General features: G+C 58.8%; 1 protein-coding gene across 1 annotated transcript in view; it reads left to right on the top strand.

Annotated features, from left to right (window-relative positions):
* Window positions 1-12348, top strand: part of LOC133527255 (ATP-dependent Clp protease ATP-binding subunit clpX-like, mitochondrial) — a 66611-nt gene extending 54263 nt beyond the window's left edge. Inside the window, exons 13-14 of the mRNA XM_061864193.1 lie at window positions 10377-10523; window positions 12274-12348. Coding sequence (XP_061720177.1) covers window positions 10377-10523; window positions 12274-12339 — 213 coding nt within the window. The 3' untranslated portion in view covers window positions 12340-12348. The remainder of the gene's footprint in view (window positions 1-10376; window positions 10524-12273) is intronic.
* Window positions 12349-13871: the final 1523 nt, after the last annotated feature.

Raw genomic sequence — 13871 nt, 5'->3', positions numbered from 1 at the left:
TGCCGCCAGAGGCAGATGCCTGGAAGACCAGGTGTCGGTGGGGGCAATACGGATGGCGGCCAACGGGACCGGCTCGGTCATCCTGCGGTGCCCACTGACAGCGGCCAAGGTAGTGGTCACAGCAGGACGCATAGTCGTCGGGTGGTCTGCGGCCCGGGTGGAGGCGTTGGAACAGCTGCCTTTGCGCTGTTACCGCTGCATGGGGACGGGACATACGCGGCCTCTGTGCCCGTCCCCGGTGGATAGGGGCAGCTGGTGCTACAGATGCAGCAAACCAGGCCACATGAGCAGGGACTGCTCCGCGTCGGCCCCCTGGTGCGCGGTATGCCACCATGCCGGTTTAAAGGCGGGACACGTGATGGGAGGGCTAGCCTGCACCCCCCCACCAATCAGAGGAAAGGAGGCCTACGCTGCTGGTCCTGCAAATTCAGCAGCGGCCGCGCCCAGGAATGAACCTGAAAACCGGACGGATCAGCAGCGCATGGAAAGTTAATGCCTCCCAGACAAAACCTGGAATTGCTCCAGTGCAACCTCAACCACTCCGCGCGTGCACAAGATCTTATGATCCAGCACATGGCGGAGTGGGAGGTTGCTGCGGCGGCTGTATCGGAGCCATACTATGTCCCGCAGCAGGCTAACTGGGTGGGTGACGGGGTAGGCACGAAAGCCACGGTAGCCATTGTGGCGCCGGCCATGGGCGGTCTGCCCCTCTCCAGAGTCTCCACGGGCCCTGGCTATGTGGTGGCCAGATTGGGGGACATTGTATTGATTGGCGTGTACTTCTCCCCAAATAGGCCACTACACGAGTTCGAGGCCTACCTGGAGAGGCTGGGACGGGCGGTGGCTGGTGCGGCTCCCTCCCCCATAATGGTCCTGGGGGATCTCAACGCCAAGTGCGCTGCATGGGGCTCCCCTAGGACCGACCCCAGGGGAACAGAGCTCCTCGAGTGGTTGGTCGGGCTGGGGCTTGAAGTGGTGAACCAGGGCACAGCCAACACCTGCGTGCGCCTGGGGGGGGGGTCTATTATTGACATCACTCTGGCCTCCCCAGTGGCGGCAGCGAGCATTGCGGATTGGCGTGTCCTGGAGGACACCGAGACCCTCTCTGATCATCTGTACATCAGAATGAGGGTCTCCAGGGCCCAGCAAGGTCAACAGCCCAGGCAACCGAGGGACACGAGGAGAACTCCGAGGTGGAGCCTGGCCACCCTGGATCGGGAGGCGGCCAGAGAGGCGGCCATGGTGGAGGCCAGATGGGGGCGTCAAATGCCAGAGGAAGCCAATGCAGACAGTATGGCCCTTGGCTTCCGCGCTTCCCTCACACGGGCATGCGACGCCTCAATGAGGAGAGCGGGGCCTCCTCTGAGGAAAAAGGCGACGTATTGGTGGTGTCCGGAAGTGGCCGCTCTCCGGACTGCCAGTAATGCCGCGAGGCGGCAATTCACGCGCTGTCGGAGGAGGCGGCACTCCCAGGAGGAGCTGGAAGCGTACCACCGGGCGCTGAATGAGGCCAAGAAGGCCCTCAACCTTGCCATCGCCAAGGCAAAGGATGCGGCGCACGGGGCCTTTTTGGCCTCGTTAGATGAGGACCCATGGGGACGGCCTTATAAACTTGTAAGGAAGAAGCTCCGTCAGGCCGCCCCCATGGATGCCATGGACATGGGGACCCTCCGGGGTATTTTAGAAGGTTTGTTCCCTCCAGCCCCAGACTTCGCCCCTCCTGCAATGGTGGTCCCCGGGGAGGAGGAGCCGCTGGATCCTGAGGAGGTGCCCCTCGTGACTGAGGGCGAAATGGCCCGTGTCGCCCACAGGGTTAGGGCCTGCAGGAAAGCCCCTGGCCCAGACGGAGTCCATGGGAGGGTCCTACCCATCGTGATGGAGCACCTTGGAGACTGTCTCCAATCCATCTTTAATCGGTGCCTTAAGGATGGACAGTTTCCAAGGTGCTGGAAAGAGGGTATTGTGTGCCTCCTCCGGAAGGAGAACAGGCCGGCGGACTCCCCATCCGGATGGAGGCCAATAGTCCTGTTGGACGAAGCGGGCAAAATGCTGGAACGCATATTGGCGTCAAGAATTAACCGGCACTTACAGGAGACGGGCCCCAATCTCACTGGACGCCAATATGGGTTCCGAAGCGGTAGGTCCACGATGGACGCATTGGGGGCACTTCGGGCCTTCCGTGAGAATGCTTTGAAGAGAGGGGAGGGTACCATTGCGGTGTCTCTGGACATCGCCAACGCGTTCGGTACCCTCCCGTACTCGGTAATACGGGAGGCCCTGAGGTACCACGAGGTGCCCCCATACCTGGGGCGAGTTGTAGACCACTACCTGTCAGATAGGGTGGTGGTCTGCAACACGCCTGATGGGCGACTGGAAAGGCGGATGGCCTGCGGTGTTCCCCAGGGGTCGGTGCTTGGACCCCTGTTGTGGAACATCGGCTTCGACTGGGCCATCCGAGCAGAGCTGCTCCCCCGGATGGCCCTCATGTGTTACGCCGATGACACGATGGTGGCCATTCGGGGTAAGGATCTGGGGGAGGCAATGCGGAGGGCGGAAGTGGCGGCGGACCTCATGATTTATAGGATCCGCCTCCTAGGACTGAGGGTCTCCCTCGCAAAGACTGATGCAATAGTCTTTGCGAGGAGAGGTTGGAGGGTGCCCGCCGGATCCTCCCTCAGAATAGCCGGCGAGGATGTCCAGGTGAGGCCCCATATAAAGTACCTCGGCCTCACGCTGGACAGATGTTGGAACTTCGGTGAGCACTTCCGCCAAATTGCTCCCCGAATAGTGACGGCGGCGTCGGAGATGGGTCGGCTGCTGCCCAACGTGGGAGGACCGTCCCATGCCTGCAGACGTCTGTACGCTGGAGTAGCCCGATCCATGGCCCTCTATGGGGCCCCGATCTGGGCCGACAAACTCAATGGGGAGAATAAAGCCCTGCTTCGGAGGCCCCAACGGGTAATAGCTGTACGCGTCTGCAGGGCCTATGTGACGGTGAGTTGGGCGGCAGCGTGCGTATTGGCGGGCACCTCCCCTTGGGAACTGGATGCTGAGGTGCTCGCTGATGCGCACAGATGGAGAATCAGGAGCAGGGAGACGGGCGACTTCCCTGCTCCTGAAGAAGTGAGGGAGGCACGCAGAATGGCGCAGAGGAGACTCCGTGAAAAGTGGAAGGAGGACCTGGAGAACTCCCCCTATGGAACCTACACTATAGGGGCAGTTCTCCCGTCGCTAGACCGATGGCTTGACCGGACGCACGGCAGGGTTGGGTTTAGACTGGTGCAGGTACTGACCGGACACGGGTGCTTCGGTCACTACCTGCACTGGATCGGTCGCGAGCCTACCCAATCCTGCCATCAATGTGACGAGACGGACGACACCGCCCAGCACACCCTGCAGGTGTGCAATCGCTGGGCGGTGGAGCGGAGTGCGCTGGTGGTAGCCATCGGGACCAATGATCTCTCGCTGCACAGTGTCGTGGCGGCCATGCTGGGCAGCGAGAGATCCTGGGAGGCGGTGACCTCCTTTTGTGACGCGGTTGTCTCGCAAAAGGAGGTCGAGGAGCGGGAGCGCGAGGAGGATCCGGACGCGCTCCCGATCAGGCGAAAGCGAGTGGGCAGGAGGGCTAGGCGGTTCGCCATTGCGAACCGCGCTATACCCCAGTAGGGCAGCGGGTGAGGGACCCGCAACACGGCCCTACATGGGAGGGGGGAGAGTCAGTTATGCGTTTGCTGACTCTCCCCAAACTGGTGTGAAGTCCCGGTTCATCCGGGTCGGGACCGCCGGGGGGGTGCTGAGGTGACGTGCTTGCGAGCCCCCAGCACCCCCCTTAACGGCATGGACGGAAACGCCGCAGGGGAGGTTAGTGGGTATTCTCCTCCTCTCCCTCTGAATAGCAGAGGGGGTTACGGAAGGAGCGAGTCCCACATACCGCCCCCCCAATGGGCTTCCCTCGCCCGGGGGGCGATGATGCGTAAAGGCATTCACCCCTGCGTCAACAAAAAAAAAAAAAAAAAAAAGGGACATACAATACAAGCTGCTGTTCGCGATGGACAAGTGCGAGCTGACGTTCAGCGAGGACGCGCTGCGCGCCGTGGCCGCGCTGGCCATGGAGCGCAAGACCGGCGCGCGCGGCCTGCGCGACATCATGGTTAGTGGCCGCTCCGACTGTAGGGACATACAATACAAGCTGCTGTTCGCGATGGACAAGTGCGAGCTGACGTTCAGCGAGGACGCGCTGCGCGCCGTGGCCGCGCTGGCCATGGAGCGCAAGACCGGCGCGCGCGGCCTGCGCGCCATCATGGTTAGTGGCCGCTCCGACTGTAGGGACATACAATACAAGCTGCTGTTCGCGATGGACAAGTGCGAGCTGACGTTCAGCGAGGACGCGCTGCGCGCCGTGGCCGCGCTGGCCATGGAGCGCAAGACCGGCGCGCGCGGCCTGCGCGCCATCATGGTTAGTGGCCGCTCCGACTGTAGGGACATACAATACAAGCTGCTGTTCGCGATGGACAAGTGCGAGCTGACGTTCAGCGAGGACGCGCTGCGCGCCGTGGCCGCGCTGGCCATGGAGCGCAAGACCGGCGCGCGCGGCCTGCGCGCCATCATGGTTAGTGGCCGCTCCGACTGTAGGGACATACAATACAAGCTGCTGTTCGCGATGGACAAGTGCGAGCTGACGTTCAGCGAGGACGCGCTGCGCGCCGTGGCCGCGCTGGCCATGGAGCGCAAGACCGGCGCGCGCGGCCTGCGCGCCATCATGGTTAGTGGCCGCTCCGACTGTAGGGACATACAATACAAGCTGCTGTTCGCGATGGACAAGTGCGAGCTGACGTTCAGCGAGGACGCGCTGCGCGCCGTGGCCGCGCTGGCCATGGAGCGCAAGACCGGCGCGCGCGGCCTGCGCGCCATCATGGTTAGTGGCCGCTCCGACTGTAGGGACATACAATACAAGCTGCTGTTCGCGATGGACAAGTGCGAGCTGACGTTCAGCGAGGACGCGCTGCGCGCCGTGGCCGCGCTGGCCATGGAGCGCAAGACCGGCGCGCGCGGCCTGCGCGCCATCATGGTTAGTGGCCGCTCCGACTGTAGGGACATACAATACAAGCTGCTGTTCGCGATGGACAAGTGCGAGCTGACGTTCAGCGAGGACGCGCTGCGCGCCGTGGCCGCGCTGGCCATGGAGCGCAAGACCGGCGCGCGCGGCCTGCGCGCCATCATGGTTAGTGGCCGCTCCGACTGTAGGGACATACAATACAAGCTGCTGTTCGCGATGGACAAGTGCGAGCTGACGTTCAGCGAGGACGCGCTGCGCGCCGTGGCCGCGCTGGCCATGGAGCGCAAGACCGGCGCGCGCGGCCTGCGCGCCATCATGGTTAGTGGCCGCTCCGACTGTAGGGACATACAATACAAGCTGCTGTTCGCGATGGACAAGTGCGAGCTGACGTTCAGCGAGGACGCGCTGCGCGCCGTGGCCGCGCTGGCCATGGAGCGCAAGACCGGCGCGCGCGGCCTGCGCGCCATCATGGTTAGTGGCCGCTCCGACTGTAGGGACATACAATACAAGCTGCTGTTCGCGATGGACAAGTGCGAGCTGACGTTCAGCGAGGACGCGCTGCGCGCCGTGGCCGCGCTGGCCATGGAGCGCAAGACCGGCGCGCGCGGCCTGCGCGCCATCATGGTTAGTGGCCGCTCCGACTGTAGGGACATACAATACAAGCTGCTGTTCGCGATGGACAAGTGCGAGCTGACGTTCAGCGAGGACGCGCTGCGCGCCGTGGCCGCGCTGGCCATGGAGCGCAAGACCGGCGCGCGCGGCCTGCGCGCCATCATGGTTAGTGGCCGCTCCGACTGTAGGGACATACAATACAAGCTGCTGTTCGCGATGGACAAGTGCGAGCTGACGTTCAGCGAGGACGCGCTGCGCGCCGTGGCCGCGCTGGCCATGGAGCGCAAGACCGGCGCGCGCGGCCTGCGCGCCATCATGGTTAGTGGCCGCTCCGACTGTAGGGACATACAATACAAGCTGCTGTTCGCGATGGACAAGTGCGAGCTGACGTTCAGCGAGGACGCGCTGCGCGCCGTGGCCGCGCTGGCCATGGAGCGCAAGACCGGCGCGCGCGGCCTGCGCGCCATCATGGTTAGTGGCCGCTCCGACTGTAGGGACATACAATACAAGCTGCTGTTCGCGATGGACAAGTGCGAGCTGACGTTCAGCGAGGACGCGCTGCGCGCCGTGGCCGCGCTGGCCATGGAGCGCAAGACCGGCGCGCGCGGCCTGCGCGCCATCATGGTTAGTGGCCGCTCCGACTGTAGGGACATACAATACAAGCTGCTGTTCGCGATGGACAAGTGCGAGCTGACGTTCAGCGAGGACGCGCTGCGCGCCGTGGCCGCGCTGGCCATGGAGCGCAAGACCGGCGCGCGCGGCCTGCGCGCCATCATGGTTAGTGGCCGCTCCGACTGTAGGGACATACAATACAAGCTGCTGTTCGCGATGGACAAGTGCGAGCTGACGTTCAGCGAGGACGCGCTGCGCGCCGTGGCCGCGCTGGCCATGGAGCGCAAGACCGGCGCGCGCGGCCTGCGCGCCATCATGGTTAGTGGCCGCTCCGACTGTAGGGACATACAATACAAGCTGCTGTTCGCGATGGACAAGTGCGAGCTGACGTTCAGCGAGGACGCGCTGCGCGCCGTGGCCGCGCTGGCCATGGAGCGCAAGACCGGCGCGCGCGGCCTGCGCGCCATCATGGTTAGTGGCCGCTCCGACTGTAGGGACATACAATACAAGCTGCTGTTCGCGATGGACAAGTGCGAGCTGACGTTCAGCGAGGACGCGCTGCGCGCCGTGGCCGCGCTGGCCATGGAGCGCAAGACCGGCGCGCGCGGCCTGCGCGCCATCATGGTTAGTGGCCGCTCCGACTGTAGGGACATACAATACAAGCTGCTGTTCGCGATGGACAAGTGCGAGCTGACGTTCAGCGAGGACGCGCTGCGCGCCGTGGCCGCGCTGGCCATGGAGCGCAAGACCGGCGCGCGCGGCCTGCGCGCCATCATGGTTAGTGGCCGCTCCGACTGTAGGGACATACAATACAAGCTGCTGTTCGCGATGGACAAGTGCGAGCTGACGTTCAGCGAGGACGCGCTGCGCGCCGTGGCCGCGCTGGCCATGGAGCGCAAGACCGGCGCGCGCGGCCTGCGCGCCATCATGGTTAGTGGCCGCTCCGACTGTAGGGACATACAATACAAGCTGCTGTTCGCGATGGACAAGTGCGAGCTGACGTTCAGCGAGGACGCGCTGCGCGCCGTGGCCGCGCTGGCCATGGAGCGCAAGACCGGCGCGCGCGGCCTGCGCGCCATCATGGTTAGTGGCCGCTCCGACTGTAGGGACATACAATACAAGCTGCTGTTCGCGATGGACAAGTGCGAGCTGACGTTCAGCGAGGACGCGCTGCGCGCCGTGGCCGCGCTGGCCATGGAGCGCAAGACCGGCGCGCGCGGCCTGCGCGCCATCATGGTTAGTGGCCGCTCCGACTGTAGGGACATACAATACAAGCTGCTGTTCGCGATGGACAAGTGCGAGCTGACGTTCAGCGAGGACGCGCTGCGCGCCGTGGCCGCGCTGGCCATGGAGCGCAAGACCGGCGCGCGCGGCCTGCGCGCCATCATGGTTAGTGGCCGCTCCGACTGTAGGGACATACAATACAAGCTGCTGTTCGCGATGGACAAGTGCGAGCTGACGTTCAGCGAGGACGCGCTGCGCGCCGTGGCCGCGCTGGCCATGGAGCGCAAGACCGGCGCGCGCGGCCTGCGCGCCATCATGGTTAGTGGCCGCTCCGACTGTAGGGACATACAATACAAGCTGCTGTTCGCGATGGACAAGTGCGAGCTGACGTTCAGCGAGGACGCGCTGCGCGCCGTGGCCGCGCTGGCCATGGAGCGCAAGACCGGCGCGCGCGGCCTGCGCGACATCATGGTTAGTGGCCGCTCCGACTGTAGGGACATACAATACAAGCTGCTGTTCGCGATGGACAAGTGCGAGCTGACGTTCAGCGAGGACGCGCTGCGCGCCGTGGCCGCGCTGGCCATGGAGCGCAAGACCGGCGCGCGCGGCCTGCGCGCCATCATGGTTAGTGGCCGCTCCGACTGTAGGGACATACAATACAAGCTGCTGTTCGCGATGGACAAGTGCGAGCTGACGTTCAGCGAGGACGCGCTGCGCGCCGTGGCCGCGCTGGCCATGGAGCGCAAGACCGGCGCGCGCGGCCTGCGCGCCATCATGGTTAGTGGCCGCTCCGACTGTAGGGACATACAATACAAGCTGCTGTTCGCGATGGACAAGTGCGAGCTGACGTTCAGCGAGGACGCGCTGCGCGCCGTGGCCGCGCTGGCCATGGAGCGCAAGACCGGCGCGCGCGGCCTGCGCGCCATCATGGTTAGTGGCCGCTCCGACTGTAGGGACATACAATACAAGCTGCTGTTCGCGATGGACAAGTGCGAGCTGACGTTCAGCGAGGACGCGCTGCGCGCCGTGGCCGCGCTGGCCATGGAGCGCAAGACCGGCGCGCGCGGCCTGCGCGCCATCATGGTTAGTGGCCGCTCCGACTGTAGGGACATACAATACAAGCTGCTGTTCGCGATGGACAAGTGCGAGCTGACGTTCAGCGAGGACGCGCTGCGCGCCGTGGCCGCGCTGGCCATGGAGCGCAAGACCGGCGCGCGCGGCCTGCGCGCCATCATGGTTAGTGGCCGCTCCGACTGTAGGGACATACAATACAAGCTGCTGTTCGCGATGGACAAGTGCGAGCTGACGTTCAGCGAGGACGCGCTGCGCGCCGTGGCCGCGCTGGCCATGGAGCGCAAGACCGGCGCGCGCGGCCTGCGCGCCATCATGGTTAGTGGCCGCTCCGACTGTAGGGACATACAATACAAGCTGCTGTTCGCGATGGACAAGTGCGAGCTGACGTTCAGCGAGGACGCGCTGCGCGCCGTGGCCGCGCTGGCCATGGAGCGCAAGACCGGCGCGCGCGGCCTGCGCGCCATCATGGTTAGTGGCCGCTCCGACTGTAGGGACATACAATACAAGCTGCTGTTCGCGATGGACAAGTGCGAGCTGACGTTCAGCGAGGACGCGCTGCGCGCCGTGGCCGCGCTGGCCATGGAGCGCAAGACCGGCGCGCGCGGCCTGCGCGCCATCATGGTTAGTGGCCGCTCCGACTGTAGGGACATACAATACAAGCTGCTGTTCGCGATGGACAAGTGCGAGCTGACGTTCAGCGAGGACGCGCTGCGCGCCGTGGCCGCGCTGGCCATGGAGCGCAAGACCGGCGCGCGCGGCCTGCGCGCCATCATGGTTAGTGGCCGCTCCGACTGTAGGGACATACAATACAAGCTGCTGTTCGCGATGGACAAGTGCGAGCTGACGTTCAGCGAGGACGCGCTGCGCGCCGTGGCCGCGCTGGCCATGGAGCGCAAGACCGGCGCGCGCGGCCTGCGCGCCATCATGGTTAGTGGCCGCTCCGACTGTAGGGACATACAATACAAGCTGCTGTTCGCGATGGACAAGTGCGAGCTGACGTTCAGCGAGGACGCGCTGCGCGCCGTGGCCGCGCTGGCCATGGAGCGCAAGACCGGCGCGCGCGGCCTGCGCGCCATCATGGTTAGTGGCCGCTCCGACTGTAGGGACATACAATACAAGCTGCTGTTCGCGATGGACAAGTGCGAGCTGACGTTCAGCGAGGACGCGCTGCGCGCCGTGGCCGCGCTGGCCATGGAGCGCAAGACCGGCGCGCGCGGCCTGCGCGCCATCATGGTTAGTGGCCGCTCCGACTGTAGGGACATACAATACAAGCTGCTGTTCGCGATGGACAAGTGCGAGCTGACGTTCAGCGAGGACGCGCTGTGTACTTATACGGACATATTCTGATATCACTGTTCAAACCGTGGGTTAGACCACGACCGTTGTACCATTCTAAATAATGTACATATTCTTAACGCGCGTCTGTCACTTTTCTGTCATTTTTTTGAAGACCAATTTGGCCTAGTAGGTAGGGACCCTGTCTACGAAGCCGACGGTCCCGGGTTCAAATCCTGGTAAGGGCATTTATTCGTGTGATGAGCATGGATATTTGTTCCTGAGTCATGGGTGTTTTCTATGTATTTAAGTATTTATATATAATTATATTTTATATATATCGTTGTCTAAATACCCTCAACACAAATCTTATTACTGTGGGACTTAGTCAATTTGTGTAATAATGTTCTATAATATATATTTATATTTATATTTTTTAAGCATTTTGAGAAGCTGTGTTAATTTTAATTGGAATAACACATTAGTTTAACAATGTTTATATAATATAACATTCGTTTTCTAGGAATCGCTCCTCCTTGAAGTGATGTTCGAGATCCCGGGGTCGGACATCGGCGCCGTGCACATCGCCGAGGGCTGCGTGCTGCGCGCCGAGCCGCCGCTGCGGTCCCGGAGGCAGCCCGCGCGCGCGCAGCGGGACGCCTGGCCCGAGGTAACCTCCACGTGTGGCTCTACCACAACTACTGATGTTAGACATACAACGGAGGAGACAGACCACCCGCCCGGACACAGAGACACTACTGGCCCGAGGTAACCTCCACGTGTGGCTCTACCACAACTACTGATGTTAGACATACAACGGAGGAGACAGACCACCCGCCCGGACACAGAGACACTACTGGCCCGAGGTAACCTCCACATGTGGCTCTACCACAACTACTGATGTTAGACATACAACGGAGGAGACAGACCACCCGCCCGGACACAGAGACACTACTGGCCCGAGGTAACCTCGACATGTGGCTCTACCACAACTACTGATGTTAGACATACAACGGAGGAGACAGACCACCCGACCGGACACAGAGACACTACTGGCCCGAGGTAACCTCGACATGTGGCTCTACCACAACTACTGATGTTAGACATACAACGGAGGAGACAGACCACCCGCCCGGACACAGAGACACTACTGGCCCGAGGTAACCTCGACATGTGGCTCTACCACAACTACTGATGTTAGACATACAACGGAGGAGACAGACCACCCGACCGGACACAGAGACACTACTGGCCCGAGGTAACCTCGACATGTGGCTCTACCACAACTACTGATGTTAGACATACAACGGAGGAGACAGACCACCCGACCGGACACAGAGACACTACTGGCCCGAGGTAACCTCGACATGTGGCTCTACCACAAATACTGATGTTAGACATACAACGGAGGAGACAGACCACCCGACCGGACACAGAGACACTACTGGCCCGAGGTAACCTCGACATGTGGCTCTACCACAAATACTGATGTTAGACATACAACGGAGGAGACAGACCACCCGACCGGACACAGAGACACTACTGGCCCGAGGTAACCTCGACATGTGGCTCTACCACAACTACTGATGTTAGACATACAACGGAGGAGACAGACCACCCGACCGGACACAGAGACACTACTGGCCCGAGGTAACCTCGACATGTGGCTCTACCACAAATACTGATGTTAGACATACAACGGAGGAGACAGACCACCCGACCGGACACAGAGACACTACTGGCCCGAGGTAACCTCGACATGTGGCTCTACCACAACTACTGATGTTAGACATACAACGGAGGAGACAGACCACCCGACCGGACACAGAGACACTACTGGCCCGAGGTAACCTCGACATGTGGCTCTACCACAAATACTGATGTTAGACATACAACGGAGGAGACAGACCACCCGACCGGACACAGAGACACTACTGGCCCGAGGTAACCTCGACATGTGGCTCTACCACAAATACTGATGTTAGACATACAACGGAGGAGACAGACCACCCGACCGGACACAGAGACACTACTGGCCCGAGGTAACCTCGACATGTGGCTCTACCACAAATACTGATGTTAGACATACAACGGAGGAGACAGACCACCCGACCGGACACAGAGACACTACTGGCCCGAGGTAACCTCTACATATGGCTCTACCACAAATACTTATGTTAGACATACAACGGAGGAGACAGACCACCCGCCCGGACGCAGAGAGACTACTGGCCCGAGATAAACTCATGGCTCTACGTGTAACAATTACTATTCTTACACGACATATGAGGGTTTTCAGAAAAAAAGTACCCTCTGTACGTTCTTCGGAAAATTAACATCTGGGCTATTTCGACAACATCCTCTAGATATTAAAATAATATATTACTAACGCCTAATAATTAAGTGCCACCATTTCCCAGGTGAACGAATACACCGCCGAACCGAACAATACTAATTGCTTTTGGTCCTCACAAAATGGATTTTAACGACCATCGGTAATTTGACATGCTTGATCATACGTTATTATTATAGAATTATAATTAGATAGTAAATTACAACATTCAAGTTTGTATACCTGTACATTTCATCTTATTTAATTAGTTATGTACGTAAAATCTTACTAGAAAAAATATATTTCTCAAACTTGCTATGAAATGATGACATGACTTACGTCAAATTAGGTCCGGAATACTACATATCAGGTGAAATTAGTGAAGATGATATGTAACGGAATTTCATACTGCCTTACACACCTAGGACTTTAAAGCAACATTCTTTTGGTTTTTTAACTTCAAATGTGACACAACGTCTTGGCATTCAACCATCAACAAATATAGGTACGGTACGGTGATTTGTTGTACATTTTCGTTGCTAGGCAACGGCGGTGGCGCGTCGCGCAGGCGCGCGGACTCACGCGCGTAAGGTTGTACAGCGCTGGTAGAGTGGCGAGCCGAGTAGGTCGCCACAAAACAAATTGACTATTTTTTTTTTGTTTTACTTGCGAGGAAAGCACTATACAAATCTCGGCGAGAAACGGGGTTGCCGGCCGCGTATCTATATCCTACTTGGTCTATATCTACTTGGCCTGCAACTCTACGTTTCCCGGTCTCTATAGTAATGTACTAATACAAAATAGTTTATTTGGTTTAACTTACAATACACGAAACATAAAACGGCTGGAATCTCCCATTAAGTATAACAATACTTGTGTCGGGAGATTACATTACAATTTGCAATTAATATACAATTTTAGACCCAATTCAATTGTGTTATTACAATTAGGGATCTGTGATATTGATTATTACTTCGGTAATTATTACATGTGGGGCAATTTGTGCTTTCAATCTTACCCAGCTTATATTAAGTCATTTGTTGTTGTGCTGTTTATACTTTATGTTAGTTTTATCCTTTTATGTTTAGTAATTAAGGTTCCGTACCCAAAGGGTCAAACGGGACCCTATTACTGAGACTCCGCTGTCCGTCCGTCCGTCTGTCACCAGGCTGTATCTCATGAACCGTGATAGTTAGTTGAAATTTGTACAGATTATGTATTTCTGTTGCCGCTATACTAAAAACAGAATAAAATAAATATTTAGAGGGGCTCCCATACAAAAAAGTGATCGAGTCCGACTCGCACTTGGCCGATTTTTCTTAATATTTTAAGCACACAGAATTTGTTTTTGGTTACCTAATAAGTGCTTTGGTTTTACTGTACATTTAGATGTGAGAATAACTAGAAAATAAATTGCTCTAAACATAATTATCGGTAATACACGCTTATGTACATCTGTAGTTTAATGAACAACAAAGTTAAACAGTTTTTACTCATTTCATCACTATTCATATAGATTGCCTCGTTTTATGTTATTACTATAACGACTAATATAGGTTTCCATTTTATCACCAGAAAGAAGACACGACCGTGGAGCAGTCCTGCGCGCTGTGAGCAGACAGACAGACAGACATACTAAATTGCCGCTCAGCGCTGTACTGTCAATGACGAGCGACGTCGTGCGAA

Source organism: Cydia pomonella, chromosome 17 (assembly GCF_033807575.1).
Source record: "Cydia pomonella isolate Wapato2018A chromosome 17, ilCydPomo1, whole genome shotgun sequence".
Classification (NCBI taxonomy): Eukaryota; Metazoa; Arthropoda; class Insecta; order Lepidoptera; family Tortricidae; genus Cydia; species Cydia pomonella.
The sequence above is the reverse complement of the archived record's forward strand: the minus strand, read 5'-3'. Positions and strand labels throughout refer to the sequence as shown.